General features: G+C 33.6%; 2 protein-coding genes across 2 annotated transcripts; both read left to right on the top strand.

Annotated features, from left to right (window-relative positions):
- The first annotated feature begins 2,172 nt into the window (after positions 1-2,172).
- LOC21409564 (BURP domain-containing protein BNM2C) lies at positions 2,173-2,865 on the top strand. The gene has a single exon (XM_010097894.2). It carries the CDS (start codon positions 2,173-2,175, stop codon positions 2,863-2,865), a length of 693 nt encoding a protein of 230 aa, XP_010096196.2.
- Positions 2,866-7,499: 4,634 nt separating this feature from the next.
- Positions 7,500-20,252, top strand: LOC112091549 (BURP domain-containing protein 9-like). Its single transcript, XM_024165538.1, has 4 exons — positions 7,500-7,686; positions 7,744-7,847; positions 17,969-18,200; positions 19,399-20,252. The coding sequence occupies exons 1-4, from the start codon at positions 7,500-7,502 to the stop codon at positions 20,250-20,252; spliced, it is 1,377 nt and encodes a 458-aa protein (XP_024021306.1).
- The last annotated feature ends 107 nt before the right edge of the window (positions 20,253-20,359 follow it).

Consider the following 20,359-nt stretch of genomic DNA (forward strand, 5'->3'; position numbering starts at 1 on the left):
AAATAGGCATGTTAAGATCACATTACATGAAATTTCCATGCTACACATTCACATCATGATCCATGTCATTCAGTTGTATTGGCATACGTGACCATTGATGGGTCGAGTTACGACAGTTGTAACGAAGGCCGCTTTGATCCTATGTTGGTATGATTGATGGACCGGATTAGTTACAGATACATTTCAGTACTGACAGCAAAGTTGAGCTCATACAGTTATTTTGCAAAGCATAATTATAAGGTTACACATATAGCCCAAGTAGGAGATTGTTGGATCCTTAATCCAACGTTGGGCTTATATGTGAATAATTATGTGTTGCGGGCTGTCATATAAAGTTAAGCCTAATTAAAAGTGATCTACTAAGGTTTAGGTATTTTGGGCTTTAATGTATCTAATAGGGTGTGGGTCTTTAATGTGTAGAGACTTAAGGGTAATTTCTATTTTTATGATGGGCTAAAATAGAAATACCAAAAGATAACAGGGAAGTTATCAATATATAGCAGTTATGGTCCCCAGATCACACGAATCATTTTCATTCATTCTGACATCCCATCATCAGAAAGAGTACAGAGAGAAAGTTAAAGGGTTCTCTAAGAAAACGTGTTGATCTGTAAGACAAACTGCACGACTCTAGAGAGAAATCAAGCAATATGGATTCAGGTACGCTTCCGCTTACAGATTTATTAATTCTTGATGATCTAACATGAATGTTCTTGGCTTTTGGGTGGTGGTTTTCACCAAATCTTTGATTTCTAACATTTTTTACTTATAGGAGTTTTTCGTTTAATTTTCTTAAATTAATAGGAGTTGACATTTTAAAAGTCAATTGTTCATTCATACATTAATTATTTTAAGCGAATATATCATTCCGATCTATTCATAAAGAAAAATATAAAAACATAACACGAGGGGTCTTCCTCAAAATTAAGCCTCAAATGGTATCCAAAATGGGTTACTAAGACATTTTTCTAATAATCTCTCTACATGAATGAAATTGACATTGACAGAGAAAACAAAACGAGACAACAAAGTTCGACCTGGTGATAGAGTTTAACGGTAGACCCGACCCTTTTTAGCATCTTTATTCTCTAGTTAAAAAAGAAATGCGCCAACAGAAACGGGATTGATCAGGCTGCTCTGGCACCGACAAAAAAAAAGTCCAAATTGATCAAAATGTTTTTTTTTTTTTTTTTGAAGCGGTTGTCCTTTTTTTTTTTTTTTTTGAAGCGGTTGTCTTTTTTTTTTTCTTCCTTTCACTTTTAATATATTTATATGGACATATGTCTATGTAATGCAACATGCGATATATATGCTAATAGTTGACATTTGACTTTAAAAAAAAAAAAAAAGAATATCAATATTAAACATTAAATAACTTCAACTTATTGATTATTAATTATGTAAAGTCCCAGCCTAATATTATGGTTCATCTTCTTGTTTTTCACTTTACTAATCAAAAGGATTCAGAAAGAAGAAAAGAAAAATGAGATCATTTGGGTTGGTTTTTTGGAACCTCCTCTTGTGTGCTTCAATTCTTCAACTGGTAAGCCTTATTTTTCTTCCTTTTCCCCCTCTTCAACAGAATATTTCAGTTTCACTACTATGTTACATGTGTGTTAATGAACGTAGTTAGTTTTAAGTAAATATTATACATGAATTTCATGTTTGTCTCGAGTGCTCACCGTGGTGTCGTTTGCTGCGTTGCTCGTAAAGGGAATCACATAACCCACTATTTGGCAAACTTAAAAGTCTTGTGATTTGAGTTGATTCTGTATCTAGTTTTTAGGTGCTTTTGTAAGAGACGATTTGTTATCTTAACCTCTTGATGCAAAGTATTTTCATTTTGCAAAAAAAAAAAACAAAAAAAAACAAAAAGACGATGGTTTGGGATAGGTATAACTTAAAAAGTTATTTGCAATTACTGTTCTAAAATTAATCTCAAATCTCGCGTGAATCACTTGCATAAAGAAATTCAACTATTTTTTTTTCTTTCTTTCGACTTTTAACACTTTGAAACTTTGTGTGTTTGTGACAGAGCGCTAGTGTAAGAAAGACAACTATTGAATACAAGAAAGATCACAAGATAGAAAAAGTCCATGATTATCAAGATCATGATCATCTCGGTGATGATAATGATCGTCATTCATCATTCCACAAGCACCATCACATCACATGATAAGTCCTGAACTAAACGTTTTCTTCACACCAAATGACATAAAAGTTAGAAAAACGATGCCCATATGCTTCCCTGAAAAGAACCTCTCTTCTTCTCCCAAACTACTGACCAAAGAAGAAGCTGATTCAATCTCTTTCTCGCTTTCACAACTACCATATATCCTTGACTATTTTTCCTTTCCCAAAAACTCACCTCAAGCTCAAGCCATGGAATACACTTTAGCACAATGTGAGCTAGAGCCCATCAAAGGAGAGACGAGATTTTGTGCAACTTCCCTAGGATCGATGCTTGACTTTGCACTCTATGTGTTTGGCTCGAACACGCGGATCAAGGTTTTGACCACTACCCACCTGAAAGACCAAACTGCCCTTTTGCAGAACTATACGATTTTGGCAAAACCTAAAGAGATTTTTGCTCCGAGAATGATTGGGTGTCACACAATGCCTTACCCCTATGCGATTTTTTATTGCCACAGCCAAAGTAGTGAGAACAAGGTGTTTGAGATTTCTCTTGTAGGAGAAAATGGGGAGAGAGTGGAATCCGCTGCGGTTTGCCACATGGACACTTCTCGGTGGGACCGTGATCATGTGTCGTTTCGCGTGCTTGGGACCGAACCCGGAAGTTCTCCTGTTTGTCACTTTTTCCCTTCAGATAATCTAGTTTGGGTTTCTATTTTAAATGCAATGTAACATTATGCCAAGAAAAACACTAAAGGGTGAGTAGGGATGTAAGATATTGGGTGGATTTACAGTTGGGGCACAGAGTGCAGCCCACCCCTGTCCATTCTAACTCTTGTATCAAGATGTACATAAAATAATGTTAAAATTTGTGCCCTACGCAATCAACATTTTAGTTATCAGCCAAATCAGTAATTCAGTCACAAGCATTTGGGTGTAAAATATTCCGATTACTAAACGATGTATAGTATCTTGATCAAACACAGAATAATAAGACTAGTGCAAACCATATAACAAAAAAAAAAAAAAATACATGTCACTTTAACTAATTAATGTGAATTTTTATATTCTTGAACAAACCCAGAATAATAAAACTAGTGCAAACCATATAACAAAAAAAAAAAAAAATACATGTCACTTTAACTAATTAATGTGATATCTCCAACTCAAAATTACTGGTTGGACCAGGCCAGACTGGGCCATTTAAGTTTAGGGAATCTTTAAAAAATAAGGCACGTAAAGCTTCATCCGTTTCGCTCATTTAAATTAAGAATTTGAGTTAAAAAGTAAATTTAAGAGAAAATACTATAGTTAAAAAAATTAAATTAAATTTTGTGAGAGTACTAATAAAAAAAAAACTTTTATAAGAGAAAATACTATAATAAAAATATGAATTGTGAATCAAACCAATGCCTTAAAATCTTTATCACTCGAGATTCTGAATATTGGTAATAGAAAAACAAAATGCTTTCTTTGAAAATTGCGCTAATCGGTTGCAATAATCTACCTGATATATATAAATAAATATATATATATATATTTGGCTAGAAGATTGATAATCTACCTGATGCATTGGAATCAATAGTGACCTTTTTCGTTGCAAGAACATTGATAATCTACCTGATTCTTTGGAATGGTCGCTCGAGTATATCACCTTTTTCAGCATAAAGCGCTTAATTTCTCTGGTACCATTTGCTGAAGTAATCTACTAGATTAACATTAGTAATCTTCCAGATTATGTTACCTTTTCAATACAAATCACTGGTCATCCATAGTGTCGGAGCCGGAATAATCTTTTAAATTAACAACACTAATCTACTAGATTAAATTCCTAAAGAACACGAATTACGAGTAATCTACTAGACATCGGTCGCTGTCAGTCATCAGAGTAATCAAGCAGATTAAACAGATTACCATCAGTAATCAGATCAACTTGCACTTTTTGACACATACCAGTAGTCATCATCGCCCCCCTTGCCAGAGTAATTTGGTGGATTACCTACCAAATAATTGTCCAAATCCCCAAAAAAAAAACGCAAAAAAAAAAGTTTCTATGATAAGACAAAAAAAAAAAAAAATTACGGTAATTATTTATTTTCAGCCATTAAATTTGTGTTAAAAATTATCTATTTTGCATACCTTTTTAACATGATGTGATTTTGACCATATCCAGTGGTCAAAAACTGGCCCTACCAGTGAAGAGGTCCTACCGGAGAAAGTCCAAAAAAAAAAAATAATCTCACAAATGGTCACTAAGCTTTATCCTCAATATCATTTTGGTCATTGACTCTTGAAACGTCCCATAATTGATCCTAATCTATTACTTTGTTTCAATTTAGATCCTTTCATTAGCTATGTGTTTAATATTTGACGAATTTATGAAAATTAAGGTTAAAATTGGAAACACAAAGTTTAGGGATTTAACAATTAAAAAACAAAAGATAATTTTCACAAACAGTATCTAAATTTTGGTTGTTTTTAATTTTAGTTCTTAATTTTATAGATTATGTCAAATATTTAACACCTAATTAACAAAAGAATTGAAATTAAAACAGAGTAATAGATCAGAAACCAATCTTGGGATGTTTTAAAAGTCAGTGACCAAAATGGAGTTTAGGATAAATCTCAAAACCATTTCCTTGATGACAATATTAGGGACACTAACTCAAATTTTAAATCTTGTGTATCAATTAATGTGACATATGAGTTATCATTTTTATATTAGTACGTGTTTAAAATATTGTAACGTCAATAATAAGAGATTATATCTACCAATAAAAAAATATCAACTCATTTATCACATCAATCAATTAGTACATAAAAATTAAAATTTAAGTTAGTTTCTCTAACATTACTCTTGCACTCAAAAATAATTAAATAATCAAATTGACCAGAAATTATTAAAACAAATGATCATACTACAAATATATATATATATATATATATATATATCCATTGATTTTATTCCTATCGTGCGCCTTCTGAATCTGTTTTTGGGGGAAGGGGGCCATTCGTTGCCCTAACTTTTCTTTTTTTTTTTTTGACTATTGGAGAAAGAAATCTGGTGCTTCTCTTACATGGTAACCACGTGGCATACTTCTATTTGTTCGCTCAGATAATGGCCACACGTCAACGTCGAATTAGAGGAAAAAAAATGAGCTCAATAGCATGCAACAGAGTATCTGCGCATCTTTAGTCCACGTGTCGCCTTGTCATAAGCCGGAGTGAGAAAGCGGCGGGGCCCTATCGCTGCGATGCTGACGCGTTTGTCCACTTTCCCCAACTAGACGCGCGCCTCTCTGCGCATGTATTTCACACGTTGACCTGAGTTGTCGTATTTTTAATCCGATAGCTTAAAGAAATATGTAGTTTATTTTTAATTATAATTTCTTATATTTATTTATTAATTTTGAGTTGATTTGTGGTTCAATTTTGTTCATTTTAACACCATTTTGTGTCAAATTTTTGGTACTACTCAGATAAAATACTAAAAATAATAAAACAAATTAAATAAAAATACATTAAAATTAAATAAAATCACACCAAATATAATAAAAACAAATTAAACAAAACAATGTAGAATTAATTTAAAACACAATGAAATAAGTTAAAAAAAATTTCCCTCTGTCTTTGCTTAAGATTTTTTTCCCGTTATTGTTTTCATTTCTTTTATATCAATTTTTTTTTTTTTTGCTTCTTTCTCTATTTTTTAAACAATTTGTATAACTATTATTTTAAATAAATTAAGGACATTTAAGACTAAAACTAAATAAAAACTAAAAAAGAAAAAAATGGTGTTGATTTGTGGTCTAATTTTGTCTGTTTTAACATCGTCTTACACTTAATTTTGATGCGACTTAGATAAAAATACTATAAATAATTCTAATAAAAAAAGACTAAACAAAAATACGCCAAAATAAAATAAAATCACACTGAATTAAATGAAAAACACAGCAAACAAAATAAAATAGAACTAATTTAAAACACAATAAAAATAAGTTAAAAAATTTTTTCCTGTCTTTTGCTTAAAATCTTTTCTCGATTTTATCTTCATTTCTTTCATGTCTTTTTTTTTCTTTCTTCTCTTTTAAAAAAATAATAATAATTTGTACAACCGTTATTTCAAATAAATCACATAAACAGAACGTGCGCTGATGAAGGCACGGCTGCTAAGACGCTTGAAGTTGAAGATCCAATCAAAGTTCCCATGGGACCGGTAACAAGAGCTCGAGCTAAACACTTCAAGAAAGAACTCAATAATTTAATCCGGGAGGTTCAGCAAGAGGAGTTTGGCGTGCTCACCAATGAAGGATAGCAAAGATTACTCCACATCATCAAGGTCAATCCAGATCAAGAAGATCAACCATGCAAATCCATGCATTAGGCGTGTGAATCAAGAAAGAGAAACTCAAAATATTTAGTTTCCTTTATTCTATTTAGTTTTCTTCTTCTGAATATTCAGTCATCATTCATCTTTTATTTTATTAGCCCATTAGTCAACTTTCTTCTTCTATTTTTGGTGTGTAAAGCCATTCATATTCAGAGTATTTCCTTTTCTATTTTTTAGGCAAGTAAGAGCTATTATTACCAGATTTTAGTCTTAATAAAGATGACATGTAATAAAATTATTTTAGGAACTTTCTTTGTAATACTTCAGCCTATATATAGGCGTTTTTGGGGAATGAAAGAGGCAAATCATTATTCAGAAATTTGAGAGTTATTTTTCTCTTTGGTTCTTTGAAGAACTATTCAAACTTATCAAGAATTATTCGTGTGGCGTTCAGCAACGACTTATCAAACACATTTCTATCACCGTTTGTGGCGTCTTCAATATACCAAGATTCTTGTTTCATTATAAACAACGGGTCAAGGTTCCATTCAAATCTGATTGTAGAACGATATTGGGTCTCTAATTGTGTTCGGGTCTCGTTATTCTTAACGGGGGTCGTATCATTTGGTATCAGAGCAAAGGTTCTAGCCTCAGGTTTGCCTATCCCTTTTGTTTTCAGTTTATTTAGTTGGCCAAATTTCCCTTATCTTTGGTCAAATTATTTTTTTCCCTCTGTTCCTTGCTGCATCTTTAATTTCCGTTCTTAATATTGCAAAAAAAAAAAAAAGAACTTTCAAAACAAAAAGAAGAAGAAGAATCATAAATTCTAGTTGAGGACTCAAAAAAAAGAGAAAAAGGGAAAAATTATTGTGCCGCGTATTTTTTTTGGTTCTTAATTGGAAACTCTTGTTGGAAACATTTTTTTTCTTAGAAATTCGTGTAACACATTCGGTGATCTTAAAATCAAATCTCCTTGGTAAGTTGTGAATTTGTTAAGCAAATACATGAGCAGGCAAGACTCAACCTTGAGAGGAAAATGAAGCATTATGCAAAACAAGCTAACAAAGGGCGCCGAAAGTTGATTTTTGAACTCGGAGACTGGGTTTGGGTGCACATGAGGAAAGAAAGATTTCTGGAACAAGGCGTTCTAAGTTGCTTCCGAGAGGGGATGGACCATTTCAAGTTCTCGAGCGCATTAATGACAATGCCTTTGGATCTACAAGGTGAGTACAATGTTAGTGCTGCTTTCAATGTTGCTGACTTATCTCTTTTTAATGTAGGCAACGATTTGAGGACAAATTATTTTCAAGAGGAGGGGAATGATGAGGGCACGGCTTCTAAGATGCTTGAAGTTGAAGATCCAATCAAAGTTCCTGTGGGACCGGTAACAAGAGCTCGAGCTAAACACTTCAAGGAAGAACTCAACAATTTTATAACACTCTGAAGAATTAATTGAGATTAATTAAGGTAATTGAGATTATTAGTGTGACTAATCTGATTTAATTAATTGAGTTTTGATTAATAAATGTTTCTGCGTGTAATTTAAATAGTTCTAAGGTATTTAAATTATTCTCAGTAATTTATTTTAACCCAAAAGTGTATGGGCGCGTTTCTGGACTGTTGTTTTAAAATATTGTACACATGTCCTTTTCTTTTTCCTTTCCTTTTCTTTTCTTTTTCCTTTCCTTTTCTTTTCTTTTTCCTTTTCTTTTCTTTCTTCCTTTTCTCTTTCCTTTCCCGTGCACTCTCTCTCTTTCTTCACTCTCACTCTCTCGCTCTCTCTCTTTCTCTCTCACTCTCGTTTTTGTCCCAAATCAAACGGATCTTGAACCAAGGAAGAGTTTCAAAGCGTTTTCAACGTCAAGAGAAGGATTCGAGGTAAGATTACTAAAAGAACCTCTCTTGAATCTCAAGTTTTTGAATTTTAAAACTTATTTTTAGTTCAAACCGGATTTTGATGGTTTTTGAGTAAAACTAGGGTAGAAATTGGAGATCTTGGGTTCTTTGGACTTGTTTTAAGACCTAGAAACCAGATCTAGTGGTTTCCTTTTGAAATATTTCGATTTGGGACTGGATTTGCAGGTTTTTGGACTGATTTTCGCGAGCTTCTCTCGCGCAGCTGATTCCACCGGTCGACCTGTCTGGTCGACCAGATCACATGGTAACCGGTTGACTGGATTGCATTGGCCTGACCGGTCGACCCGTCTGGTAGACCGAAGTGCACACCACCAGTCGACCGGTGGTGATGCACTGTTTTGTCACCGGTCGACCGGTTGACACAGGATTTAACCCTGTTTGGCCTGAAATTGCTGTTTTGACCCATGTTTTCAGGGAGAACCCAAATTAGCTTCATTTGGGGACTTGAGATGAATGGATTAGCATATTTAATCCTTGTTTCGAGATTAAAAACCTTTGGAATGATAATTTGAAATATGAAAATGGATTATGGCACACTAATTGGAAATCTTGGTATCTAATTGAGATTTGGATTGCTTTAGGCATGAGAATTAATCCTAAAGTGTTGTCTTGCATCAGTGATCGCTAAGGATTCAGACTGAAGGGGCTTGAGGAAGCGGGAGCCGGAAAAGGCAACGCTAGTCCCAGGTTTGATAGTGCGAGGTAGGATTTCTATCCCTTTTCCTTGTGAGCCTGATTTTCAAAAGAAAAGATTTTGGCATTCGAAATGTTTTAAAAGAAAGGGGTTGGTTTGCGAAAGAAAAACTCTTTGAAAACCTTGGCTTGTGGAGTTTATGGAATCTATGGCTTGTCCTGTCCATGGAATCCATAGCTTGTCTAGTCATGGAACCTCATGGCTTGCCCCGGCATAGGGCCCACAGCTTGAGTAGTTCGTGGGGTCATAATAACGATTTCAGAAAGTTAATGAATGATTTCTTAATAAAGAGATCTTGTGAATCGATAAGAGAGTCTATTGCTATAAGCCTAGATAGGATGCTGAAAGTGTATCCTCGGGGGCAGAACCCGAAACTCGGTCCGGGTAGGCAAGGCACTTGGTTAGGTAAGTAAGTTTTCTTCTTCTGAATATTCAGTCATCATTCATCTTTTATTTTATTAGCCCATTAGTCAACTTTCTTCTTCTATTTTTGGTGTGTAAAGCCATTCATATTCAGAGTATTTCCTTTTCTATTTTTTAGGCAAGTAAGAGCTATTATTACCAGATTTTAGTCTTAATAAAGATGACATGTAATAAAATTATTTTAGGAACTTTCTTTGTAATACTTCAGCCTATATATAGGCGTTTTTGGGGATTTCCTTTAAGAAAAAGGATTTGAGGTTCCGGCTGTTCTGTCGGGACTGAATGTCTAATTTTATTTACTTATTCATTTATTGATTTACGCACTCATTTATTGTTTCATTTATTTTAAGTCATTTCAAATTACATCCTACTGGGCCTTTCGCTCACGTTTTATGTTTCAAATGTGTTAAACCCCTCCTAGGAGACTCTAGGAGCGGTGCGGGGTAGCTGGAGATTGCTACTATTGGATCAAGTGAGGATTGTGACCATCCTCTTGAACAAATGTAAGGAATTTGAGAATTCTGTAAACTTTAGAAATATTTGGATTAACTAGACTGTGGTTGATGTCTGTTGTAATGATTATTTACATGTGCATGTATGTACGATACTGTATGTCCTGTGGGGTGGAGCCCTGTGTGTTGTCAGAAGCTCGGGATTCTGTAATTCATATATATTTTAATTCAGTCGAGTGGGGCTCGTCTGGGAATCTGCTTTATTAATCCCTAATCGAGCTCCACGTCACCCACCCCATTTGGGGGGTGTGACAAATTTAATCCGAGAGGTTCAGCAAGAGGAGTTGGGCATGCTCACCAATATGAAGGACAACAAAGATTGGTCCACATCATCAAGATCAATCCAGATCAAAAAGATCAGTCATTCAAATTCATGCGTTAGGCGTGTAAATCAAGAAAGAGAAACTCAAAATATTTAGTTTCCTATATTCTATTTAGTTTCCTTATTCTGAATATTCAGCCATCATTCATCTTTTATTTTATTAGCTCATTAGTCAACTTTCCTCTTCTATTTTTGGCGTGTACAGCCATTAATTTTCAAAGTGTTTCCTTTTCTATTTTTTAGGCAAGCAAGAGCTATTATTATCAGATTTTAGTCTTAATAAACATGTCATGTTATAAAGCTATTTTAGGAACTTTCTTTGTAATACTTCATCCTATTAATTGGCATTTTCGGGGAATGAAAGAGGCAAATCATTATTAAGAAATTTGAGAGTTGTTTTTCTCTTTGGTTCTTTAAAGAACTATTCGAACTTATCAAGAATTATTCTTGTGGCGTTCAGCAATGACTTATCAAATGGATTTCCATCACCATTTATGGCATCTTCAATATATCAAGATTCTTGTTTCGTTATAAACAACGGGTCGATGTTCCATTCAAATATGATCGTAGAATGATCTTGGGTCCCTAATTGTATTCGGGTCTCGCTATTCTTGACGGAGTTCGTATCATGCACTATAGACTAGTATATATTAAAATAACAAATTATCGTAAACAATATCCAAAAAAGTTATATAAAAAATATTTTTTGGAGTCCACAAAAAATCTTTCAACTTTAAAATATCAACCAAAATTGGGATATTTGCGTCAGATGTCTCCCAACTTTGTAATTTTTAGCATTTGACTCCATATTTTTAGAATTTAAACACTCAAATCCCAATCTCCTTTTATGTTTGCCCCATTAGTCACCATTTCTTTTTCTATTAAATTATCTCTATATTTTAAAGCATTTTTGCATCTCAGGTTTCCAAAAACAGAATTTTTTGACATAATTTTTGTCCTTAAAAGTTTTTTTTTCCTTTTAAGTATAAATTTTTATTTTTTGTCCATAAATAATGTAAATATACTCTAGCGTAAAGTTAATTTCATTAATTAATACAAAAAAGAAGATTAATCATAAATGGAAAAACACAAGAAATTCATAAACACTATAAAGGAAATTGGCCATCCATTTTATTATATTTTAGGTAAATTGGTTTTAAATTATAGCTATGTAAAAAAAAAAAAAAAAAAAAAAAAAAAAAAAAAAATAAAAAAAAAAAAAAAAAAAAAAAAAAAAAAAAAAAACTGTAATTTAGAACCAATTTACCTGAAATACCGTAAATATATGCCCAATTTCTTTAATAATAAATTAATATTTATTGATTTCTTGTGTTTCTATGTATGATGAATTTATCTAAAAATTTGGGGGTTTTTTGTCAAAAAATATTTTTGAGGACCTGAGGTGCAAAAAATCCTAGAAATATAGGCATCTTATGACAACGGAAAAAAAAAAAAAAAAAAAAAAAAGATGTGGAGATTAACAGCGCAGACAGAATAAAAGTTTGGGGATATGAGTTTTCAAATTATTAAAATAGGAGAAATGTCAAAGATTACAAAGTTTGGGGACCTCTAGCACAAATATCCCCAAAAAAATTACACATCCGTTATGTAGATCTCTCTATCTGTAGATGCGAAAAACAAAACTCCATTATCATATTTGACCATGTATGAGGACAGAACTTGTTAGATCTGAGTACATCATGCCGAAGTTGGTTGGATCTTATTGGGATTTGTTTTTCAAATTCTGTATTGATTCTAATCGTTTTATGATTGACATTATTTTGGGAATGATTGGTTGGTTAATTGTGTTTGAGAATAGATGTGCAGTTTTATGGAAGGTTTCTTTAAGATTTGGAAAGGTACTGTTTTTGAAAAATCAACTATTGATCCTAAAATGGTAAATTGTTAATTGGTGATTTGATTGAGTTTTCGTAGCTGGATGATCTTCCTCTGTCTTGAAAGAACGTGACCAGGTTTATATATCAGTTTCGGAAAGGTTTCAGAATTAAAACAGATTGATTAAGACTGGATTTAAGAAATTCGACCTTGACAGTTATGTTGCAGTTATTGTTGCAACAAGGATCTGCAACAAATTTAGTTCAGCGAATTAATTGAAGAGGTCGTCAAGCTGTTATCATTTTTGCTTATTTATTCAAAGAGTCTCTTGTATCTCTGTAGACCTTTTGATTAGTTTTTTCTGAGTTGTGAGACATGGGTGAGCACTTGTATTCAGAGAAGTGATTTGAGTGTTTTTCGGGAGAAAAACTTAATTAGAGGAATTCCAATGTTAAAAAGTTGAGGGGATCTCGCTGTTCAAGTCTATTGGAAAATTGTAAGTTCATAAGCGTCTTCTTAGAGATAGAGTCTCGGGTATATTAAGTTCAATTGAATTGTAAAAGAGTTCTTAGTGGATTGTTCATCATCTGGGCGTGACCCCGCGGAGTAGGTTGTGACCGAACCGCGATATCATTTCTTTCGTGTTTTTATTTTACGTCTCTGCATTATTTATATTGTCTTATAAAGTATTAAAAGACTCAAACTGATACTAACAGATCTGACCAGATCCACGACGCAACAATGGAGATCAACAGTTGAATTGCTACAAGCACCACTCCGATTGAGTAGCCATACACGCAAAGAGTAGAGAGCTCGTGTCGCCGTTAAATGGCGCTGGCTTGTGTTGACGAGCTCGCGATCTTCAGGGTGACCAGGGCAATGTAATTTTAATGTGAAAAGGTTTCAAAGGAGATTGGCAATGGCTTATGGGTGGGGACAAGAGGAGATCAGCGTGGATGGGGACAGATTGCGCCGCCATCATGGTAGGTGGAGCGTGGATGCGTCACCAACATCAGGAGGTGGGGGACTTATAGTGGGGGTGGAAGAAAGATATGTTTAGAAAGAGAAATGGAACTAAAACTCATAGAGGATAACATTAATTGTCATTTGAATGAACTAAAACTTATTGAGGATAACATTAACGGTCTGTTTGGTTAAGCATTCGAGTAGTGATTTTGATTCATGGTAGAAATTTTATAAGTGAAGAAAATTTTGAATTTAAATTTTTTGTGAAATGAAAAACATTATAGTAGAATTAGGATCATAAATTCAAGTGTAGAGCCAGACATGACCTAAGTTTTTTATACCTAAACTCGAAAAAAAAATTTCAAAATATAAATTCCCAACTGATCTGCACTTGATCGTTTTTTAGATAAGTATATATACATACATATATATATATATATAATGTGTGGATCGGTTACTCTTTTCACATAATTTGCAATTAATCTTTACTTGATCGTGTTTTACAAAATATCAACTAATTTAGTGCGTACTTAATCAGTTATCGAAACCTTAATAATTAGATCTTGGGTCAGTTTAATTGATTTTTTGCAAGTTTTGAACACCATCACATTATTATTTTCTATAAATCTATGGTTGCTTCATACTCCAGACGCAGTCTGATCGAGTATTTCACAAGCAACAGAATGGCAAGGTCAACGCATTCTAGCTAGGCACAACATGACTCATTTGGTAGCCCTATCATAGGAGACTGCGTTTTTTTTAGAAGCGTGCAAACGTTTCGCACATTTCTCCTTTTACAATGACCCAAAAAAAAAAAAAAGTCTTCTTTTTTAAAGTTAGTCTTTTTTTTTTCTTTCTTTTCTCTTTTTTCTTTTTTCTTTTTTCCCTTTCTCAAATGTGATCCTAAAAATTTTTTTTTCCTTTAATTGTCGTATTGAAATAATTTCTTCACATATATGTCATAATTAAAACTCTTTTTTTTACAAAAGGATCCTCTCAAATACTTTTTTTACTATATATGTTCAATATTTTTTTTTTGCTTTCCGTTTCCCTTTTATTTTTGTTCCACCCACTTCTTTTACCCTGTCTTTTTTCCCTCTACAATACATTCTTTTTTCCCTTTCTTAAATGTGACCCCATTAATATATTTTTCTCTAATTATCCTATGGAAATAATTTATTTTCATATATGTCGTAATCAAAAACTTTTTTTATGAAGGGACCCTCTCAAATACTTTTTTACTATATATGCCCAATAAATAATTTTTTAAATGTGCCTTTACGAAAACATTTTATCTACAATTTTCTTAAATAAATTTCTTTCATGTGTGCCACGAAATAATCTTTTAAATCACCCCATTAAAAACTTTGTCCCTTTAATGTTGTTTTATTTAATATTTTTTCTACTGGATTTAATTTTTTAAAAAAGATAAAAAACATAAACAATAAAATTTTACAAAAAATAAAAAATAAGACCTCTATAGCAGAAAATAAAATGTTGAATACGCACACACGAAGCGCGTGTTTTCAACTAATAGATGTACTACATGCTTATATTTAATATTGGTTAAGGTCTTTAGTTTGTCGTACGATATAAGACCATCTCCAATATAAATACTAATACCAATTGTATATTTAGCATCAAAAAGTATGATAATATATGTTATTTTCATTTTTACTTCAATGCATAATACTATTTGAAATGCTAAATCTATTTTTTCTTATAATCATTAAGTTAAGTTGTAAAAGTAAACCTTTTATTTTTAAAATAATAAAAATTATGCAAAAGTTGTAATGATTACATGAAAAATTAAACATTTCAACCAATAACAATCAAATGTCAAATTTTTCATATGTTATAGTTAGTGAGAAACTTACCACAAAGTTTAGCATATTGGTAATTTGGCACAACAAATAGCATTTTATTGAATAGTGATTTTTGTACTCAAATGTTAAATTTTTAATTGGCACATCAATTATAATATTGCATTAGAGATGCTCTAAATACTAGTATTACTTTTTTTTTTTTTTTTGAATGATAGTATTACCCTATTTTCAAACTACACTATATTAGGAATTTTTTTTTTTTGAAAATATTAAAAATTAATTAAGATCATTACTAATATCCTATTATATATGAATTAATAATACTAAGAATTAATTAAGATCATCATTAATTCTTAAAACACCTTATCACCGTAGCGTGCGGCTAAAGGTCAGCACTAGTTGAGCAGTTAAATAATGCAGCAAATGATACAGTAGCTAATAATTACATGTGATAATACTATTCAAAGACCAAAACCTATCGAAGAGGTCAACAAAAAAACCGGAAGGAAAAAAATTCAAATCATCGGTCTAATTTTTATCTTTAAAATTGTGTCTAAACAACCGCATCATGCCATATTATTTAAAAACATTTTAAAGCTTCTTTAATTGACTCTTTCATTTTTTTTCATGATGATGTGATAAGATGTGATTGATTAGATACCATTTTGTACACACAAAAAATCTATAAGTGGCATGAATCTGGAAAAAAGGGGTCAACAAATTACGATTTATATGCGCTAAATACTAGATAAGATTGAAATTAAAATAAACTAATCAAGCTTAGTTGCTTAGTTTAGCAGGCAAAAGATGATGCACTCCAGCATTACTTTAACCTATTTAATTGACTGACTTAGGTTTATGTGTTAAATTATTCCAAGTTGGAGGATTACTAGCGCTGATAAAAGCCTAGACCACCTCACTCGTATGAATCAGAAGGTAAGTGATCAATAATTTAAGGCAAGAAGATGGCTCTACCATTCAAATGCCGAATCCTCTTCTTCTGTCTTGTGCTCTTAATGGTAAAGCAATTTCATTTTTATTAGTATAGTAATCTTATCATTTTCCTCAAGTCTATGATTTACTAAGTCCGTTAATAAACATGCACATATAGCTTACAATAATATTATAAACATGCACGTAGTATTTAAGCTTACCTATATACTCTTTACTTTTTTTTTAAGATATTTATGTCAAATTTTCTTTTATACGCATAACATGATAACATGAACATTGGGCGTAACATGGCCCCGTTCATTTCGCTGATTCGAGTTTAGAATTTGAGTTGAGATGTGATTTTATGTGAGAGCTTTTTACTGTAACAAAAAAGTTAGATGTGATTGTTTGTGAGAACTTTTTACTGTAGAAAAACTCAAATTTTAAACTCGAATCAGCAAAGTGAACGGGCCCATAATTGACATTGAAGTAACATTAACTATATTACGTCCATATATGGAGACTAAAAAATGTTGGACGTAACCAAAAAAACAAAGAAAATAAGGCTGCTGTTTGTTTTCTTATTTTTTTTTCTTTTTTATCAACGACCACCGCACTATTTGTAATTATAAAACAAAGAGTTAAATTCATGAAGGACCGCTGATCTTTCTTCTTTTTCTAGAATTAACTCCTTTATTAAAAATTATTCTATCTTAAACCGCAAATTCTTTTAAGTGTTTAAAATTTAATCCCTCAGTTAAACTTCCGTAATTTTGGATAGAAAACTATTGCAATCTTTTGATTTCACCTTAAATGATGACCAGTCTCGTAATTTTATAATATATCTTTTTTTTTCATGTGTTTTCACTGAATATTCTTTCAAGTGCTTTATTTATTACCTTTTTAGATAGAACGTCAAACCGTAGAGCTTTTCTTTATGTTTTATTTTCTCTGATACGTTTCCTCATACTTTATCGTTGTTGGTGTGTGTTAGATTTATATATATATATATAGAACTTACTATTCTTATTTTGTTTATTATTGATGAATCAGAATTATGACCTTTCTTATCAATTGAATATTTCAATTTTTTTTTTTTACTTGATAATTATGTTATAAAAAAGTTAAAAGGTATGAACTCTCTCTAAAATGGATGATTTCCTTTTTTTTCCCCCTAATTTTATGTATTTTCTTTGCACTTGTTATTTAACTACTATTAATTCAATATTTTCTGTCTAAATTTTATCAGAACTTTAACTGAGTGATTAAATTTGACACTTATAGAGTTTAAAGTTAAAGTTAAATAATTTTCAGTACAAGAACTAATTTTAAAAAAGAGAAAAATAAAGAAAAATCTTCAGAACCTCTGATGAATTTAACCTTAAAACAAAACTAGTATTATTGCAATGATTGCTTCCAATATAGTACTGATCGTAGGCACCAATTTGGCTTCTTTCTTTCTTTATATTTCTGTTTCTTTTTTTATGGAATATCGATCAAAGTCTTTAAGTATGAATCTCTCCACTCCCCTTCTTGACGAGAGAAATTTTCATCCATATGGCTAACCATAATAATTAATTCTATTGATCTATTTCTTTATGTATGGAGGTTATATAATTGGTATACGAATGGTATATCCGATATCGTCCAAAATTCCTAGGCATTTTCTTCTTTCCTTTTTTTTCTTTCTTTCTTTCTTCTTTTTTTTTTTAGCGACATTTTGCTACTTTCCAACTCTTGTGATGAGTTTCATGCGCATTATCGTCAAAAGATTACATCATGTAAAATTAAGCAAATGTATTTTTTCAAAAGAGAACCAAAAAAAAAAAGGCAGATGTCAGATTATTACTAAACCATCACATTCATCTACATTTCGCGCGCACACGTGCAGAGAATGTACTTTGACATTGATGTATAATGAAGTTGAGTTATATAAGGTGTGTTCTACAACTTAAATTTTTTTATGTGAGAGAACATTATAGCAAAAAAGTTGAATTTGAATTTTTGTGAGAGATTACACTGAACAAAAGAATTTGAGTTGGCAAATGAATAAGTTCATTTACATTTCAAATGTAGGGTTGCACCAGCGGAGTGAGAAATACAATCAAGCAAGACTCGAAGGAATGTGATGAAGTTTATGTAACAGCATATGGAACTGGCACTGCAAATGGTCACGAAAAAGTAGAAGTTGAAAATGATCAAAAAGAGAATCCAACTTATATAGCTCGCAACGAGGAGGGCGCAGGGGATGAAATAAACCAGGCTTACATAACTGGTTATGGGGGAGAAAGAAACGAACTCGTCCTACGTAAGAGGTGCCAAAGAATCAAACAATCCCTACGTAACTAGTAATGGGGGAGAGAAGGAAACGAACCCATCCTACGTAACTAGTTATGGAGGCGCCAAAAAACCAAACCAGCCATCCTACGTAACTAGTTATGGGGGAGAGAAGGAAACGAGCCCGTCCTATGTAACTAGTTATGGACGTGCCAAAAAATCAAACCAGCCACCCTACGTAACTAGTTATGGAGGCGCCAAAGAATCAAACCAGCGCTACGTAACTAGTTATGGGGGAGAGAAGGAAACGAACCCGTCCTATGTAACTAGTTATGGAGGTGCTAAAAAATCAAACCAGCCATCCTACGTAACTAGTTATGGGGGAGAGAAGGAAACGAACCCGTCCTATGTAACTAGTTATGGAGGCGCCAAAAAACCAAACCAGCCATCCTACGTAACTAGTTATGGGGGAGAGAAGGAAACGAGCCCGTCCTATGTAACTAGTTATGGACGTGCCAAAAAATCAAACCAGCCACCCTACGTAACTAGTTATGGAGGCGCCAAAGAATCAAACCAGCGCTACGTAACTAGTTATGGGGGAGAGAAGGAAACGAACCCGTCCTATGTAACTAGTTATGGAGGCGCCAAAAAACCAAACCAGCCATCCTACGTAACTAGTTATGGGGGAGAGAAGGAAACGAACCCGTCCTATGTAACTAGTTATGGAGGTGCCAAAAAATCAAACCAGCCATCCTACGTAACTAGTTATGGAGGCGCCAAAGAACCAAACCAGCACTACGTAACTAGTTATGGGGGAGAGAAGAAAACGAACCCGTCCTACGGAACTAGTTATGGAGGCGCAAAAGAATTAAACCAGCGCAACATAACTAGTTATAGGGGAGAGAAGGAAACGAATCTGCCGTACGTAACTAGTTATGGGGGCGCCAAAAAAATAGACCAACCCTATGTAACCGGCAATAGGGGCAAGAAACAAACAACTCAACCCTACATTACCCGCAATAGGGGCAAGAAACAAACCAACCAACCCTATATAACTCAATATGGGGACACCAAAGAAACAAACCAACCCTACGCAACTAGTTATGGAAGCACCAAAGAGACAAACCAGCCCTACATAATTGCTTATGGGGAAGCCAAAGAAAAAAACCAACGTCCCTATATAACTGGGTATGTGAACACCAAAGCCGATCAACGTCCTTACATCACAGGGTACAACGACGGTAAAGGGACAGAGGAACATCCCTATGTTACCGCGTATGAAGATTTGAATCCAAAGTCCAAGTGCAAGAGCCATTTGCATACACGGCACGATCACATGATGGGACATGAAAATCATATGCAAGCACAAACTTCAACCGACATGGATCATACTGAAGCATTCAAAGTAGGCTTTTTCACGCCAGATGATCTGTATGCAGGGAAGATCATGCCTCTGTACTTTCCCATCGAAGATCATTCTTCTCGCTTCTTGCCCAGAGAAGTAGCTGAGTCCATTCCTTTTTCAGTGTCACAACTCCCCAACCTTCTCCAGCTCTTCTCAATCCCACAAGGCTCTCCTGAAGCCAACGGGATGGAAGAGACACTCCGAGACTGCGAGCTCAAACCCATCAATGGAGAGATCAAGTTATGCGCCACCTCTTTGGAGTCCATGGTTGAATTCGCTCGCAGCATAATCGGCTCACAGGTCAACTTGAATCTACTATCAACTACTCACCCCACAATGGCAACAGATATCACACAGAACTACACTGTCTTGGAAGGCCCCAAACAAGTTTTAGCTCCCAAGATGGTGTTTTGCCATCCCAAGCCTTATCCTTACGCAGTTTTCTTTTGCCACTTCTTTGGGACAGAGACCAAGGTTTTGCAGGTTCCAGTACGAGGTGATAGCGGAGATGATGTGGAAGCAATGGCTGTTTGCCACATGGACACTTCTGATTGGGATCCTAATCACGTATTGTTTAGCCTGCTCGGAGTCAAGCCAGGTGCCTCCTCCCCAGTGTGCCATTTCCTGCCAAAAAATCATCTTGTTTGGATTCCGTCACCAACAACAGCAACTGTGTAGGCATAGTTCCCTAGTATGTCGTTGTTTCTGCAATAAAGCTCCATCACTGGAGTTCTAATAATGTAATCAAAGTCTCTGCTTCTGCTTGTTGAAACTGCTTTCCTTGT

Source organism: Morus notabilis, unplaced genomic scaffold (assembly GCF_000414095.1).
Source record: "Morus notabilis unplaced genomic scaffold, ASM41409v2 Scaffold115, whole genome shotgun sequence".
In the NCBI taxonomy this organism is placed as follows: domain Eukaryota; kingdom Viridiplantae; phylum Streptophyta; class Magnoliopsida; order Rosales; family Moraceae; genus Morus; species Morus notabilis.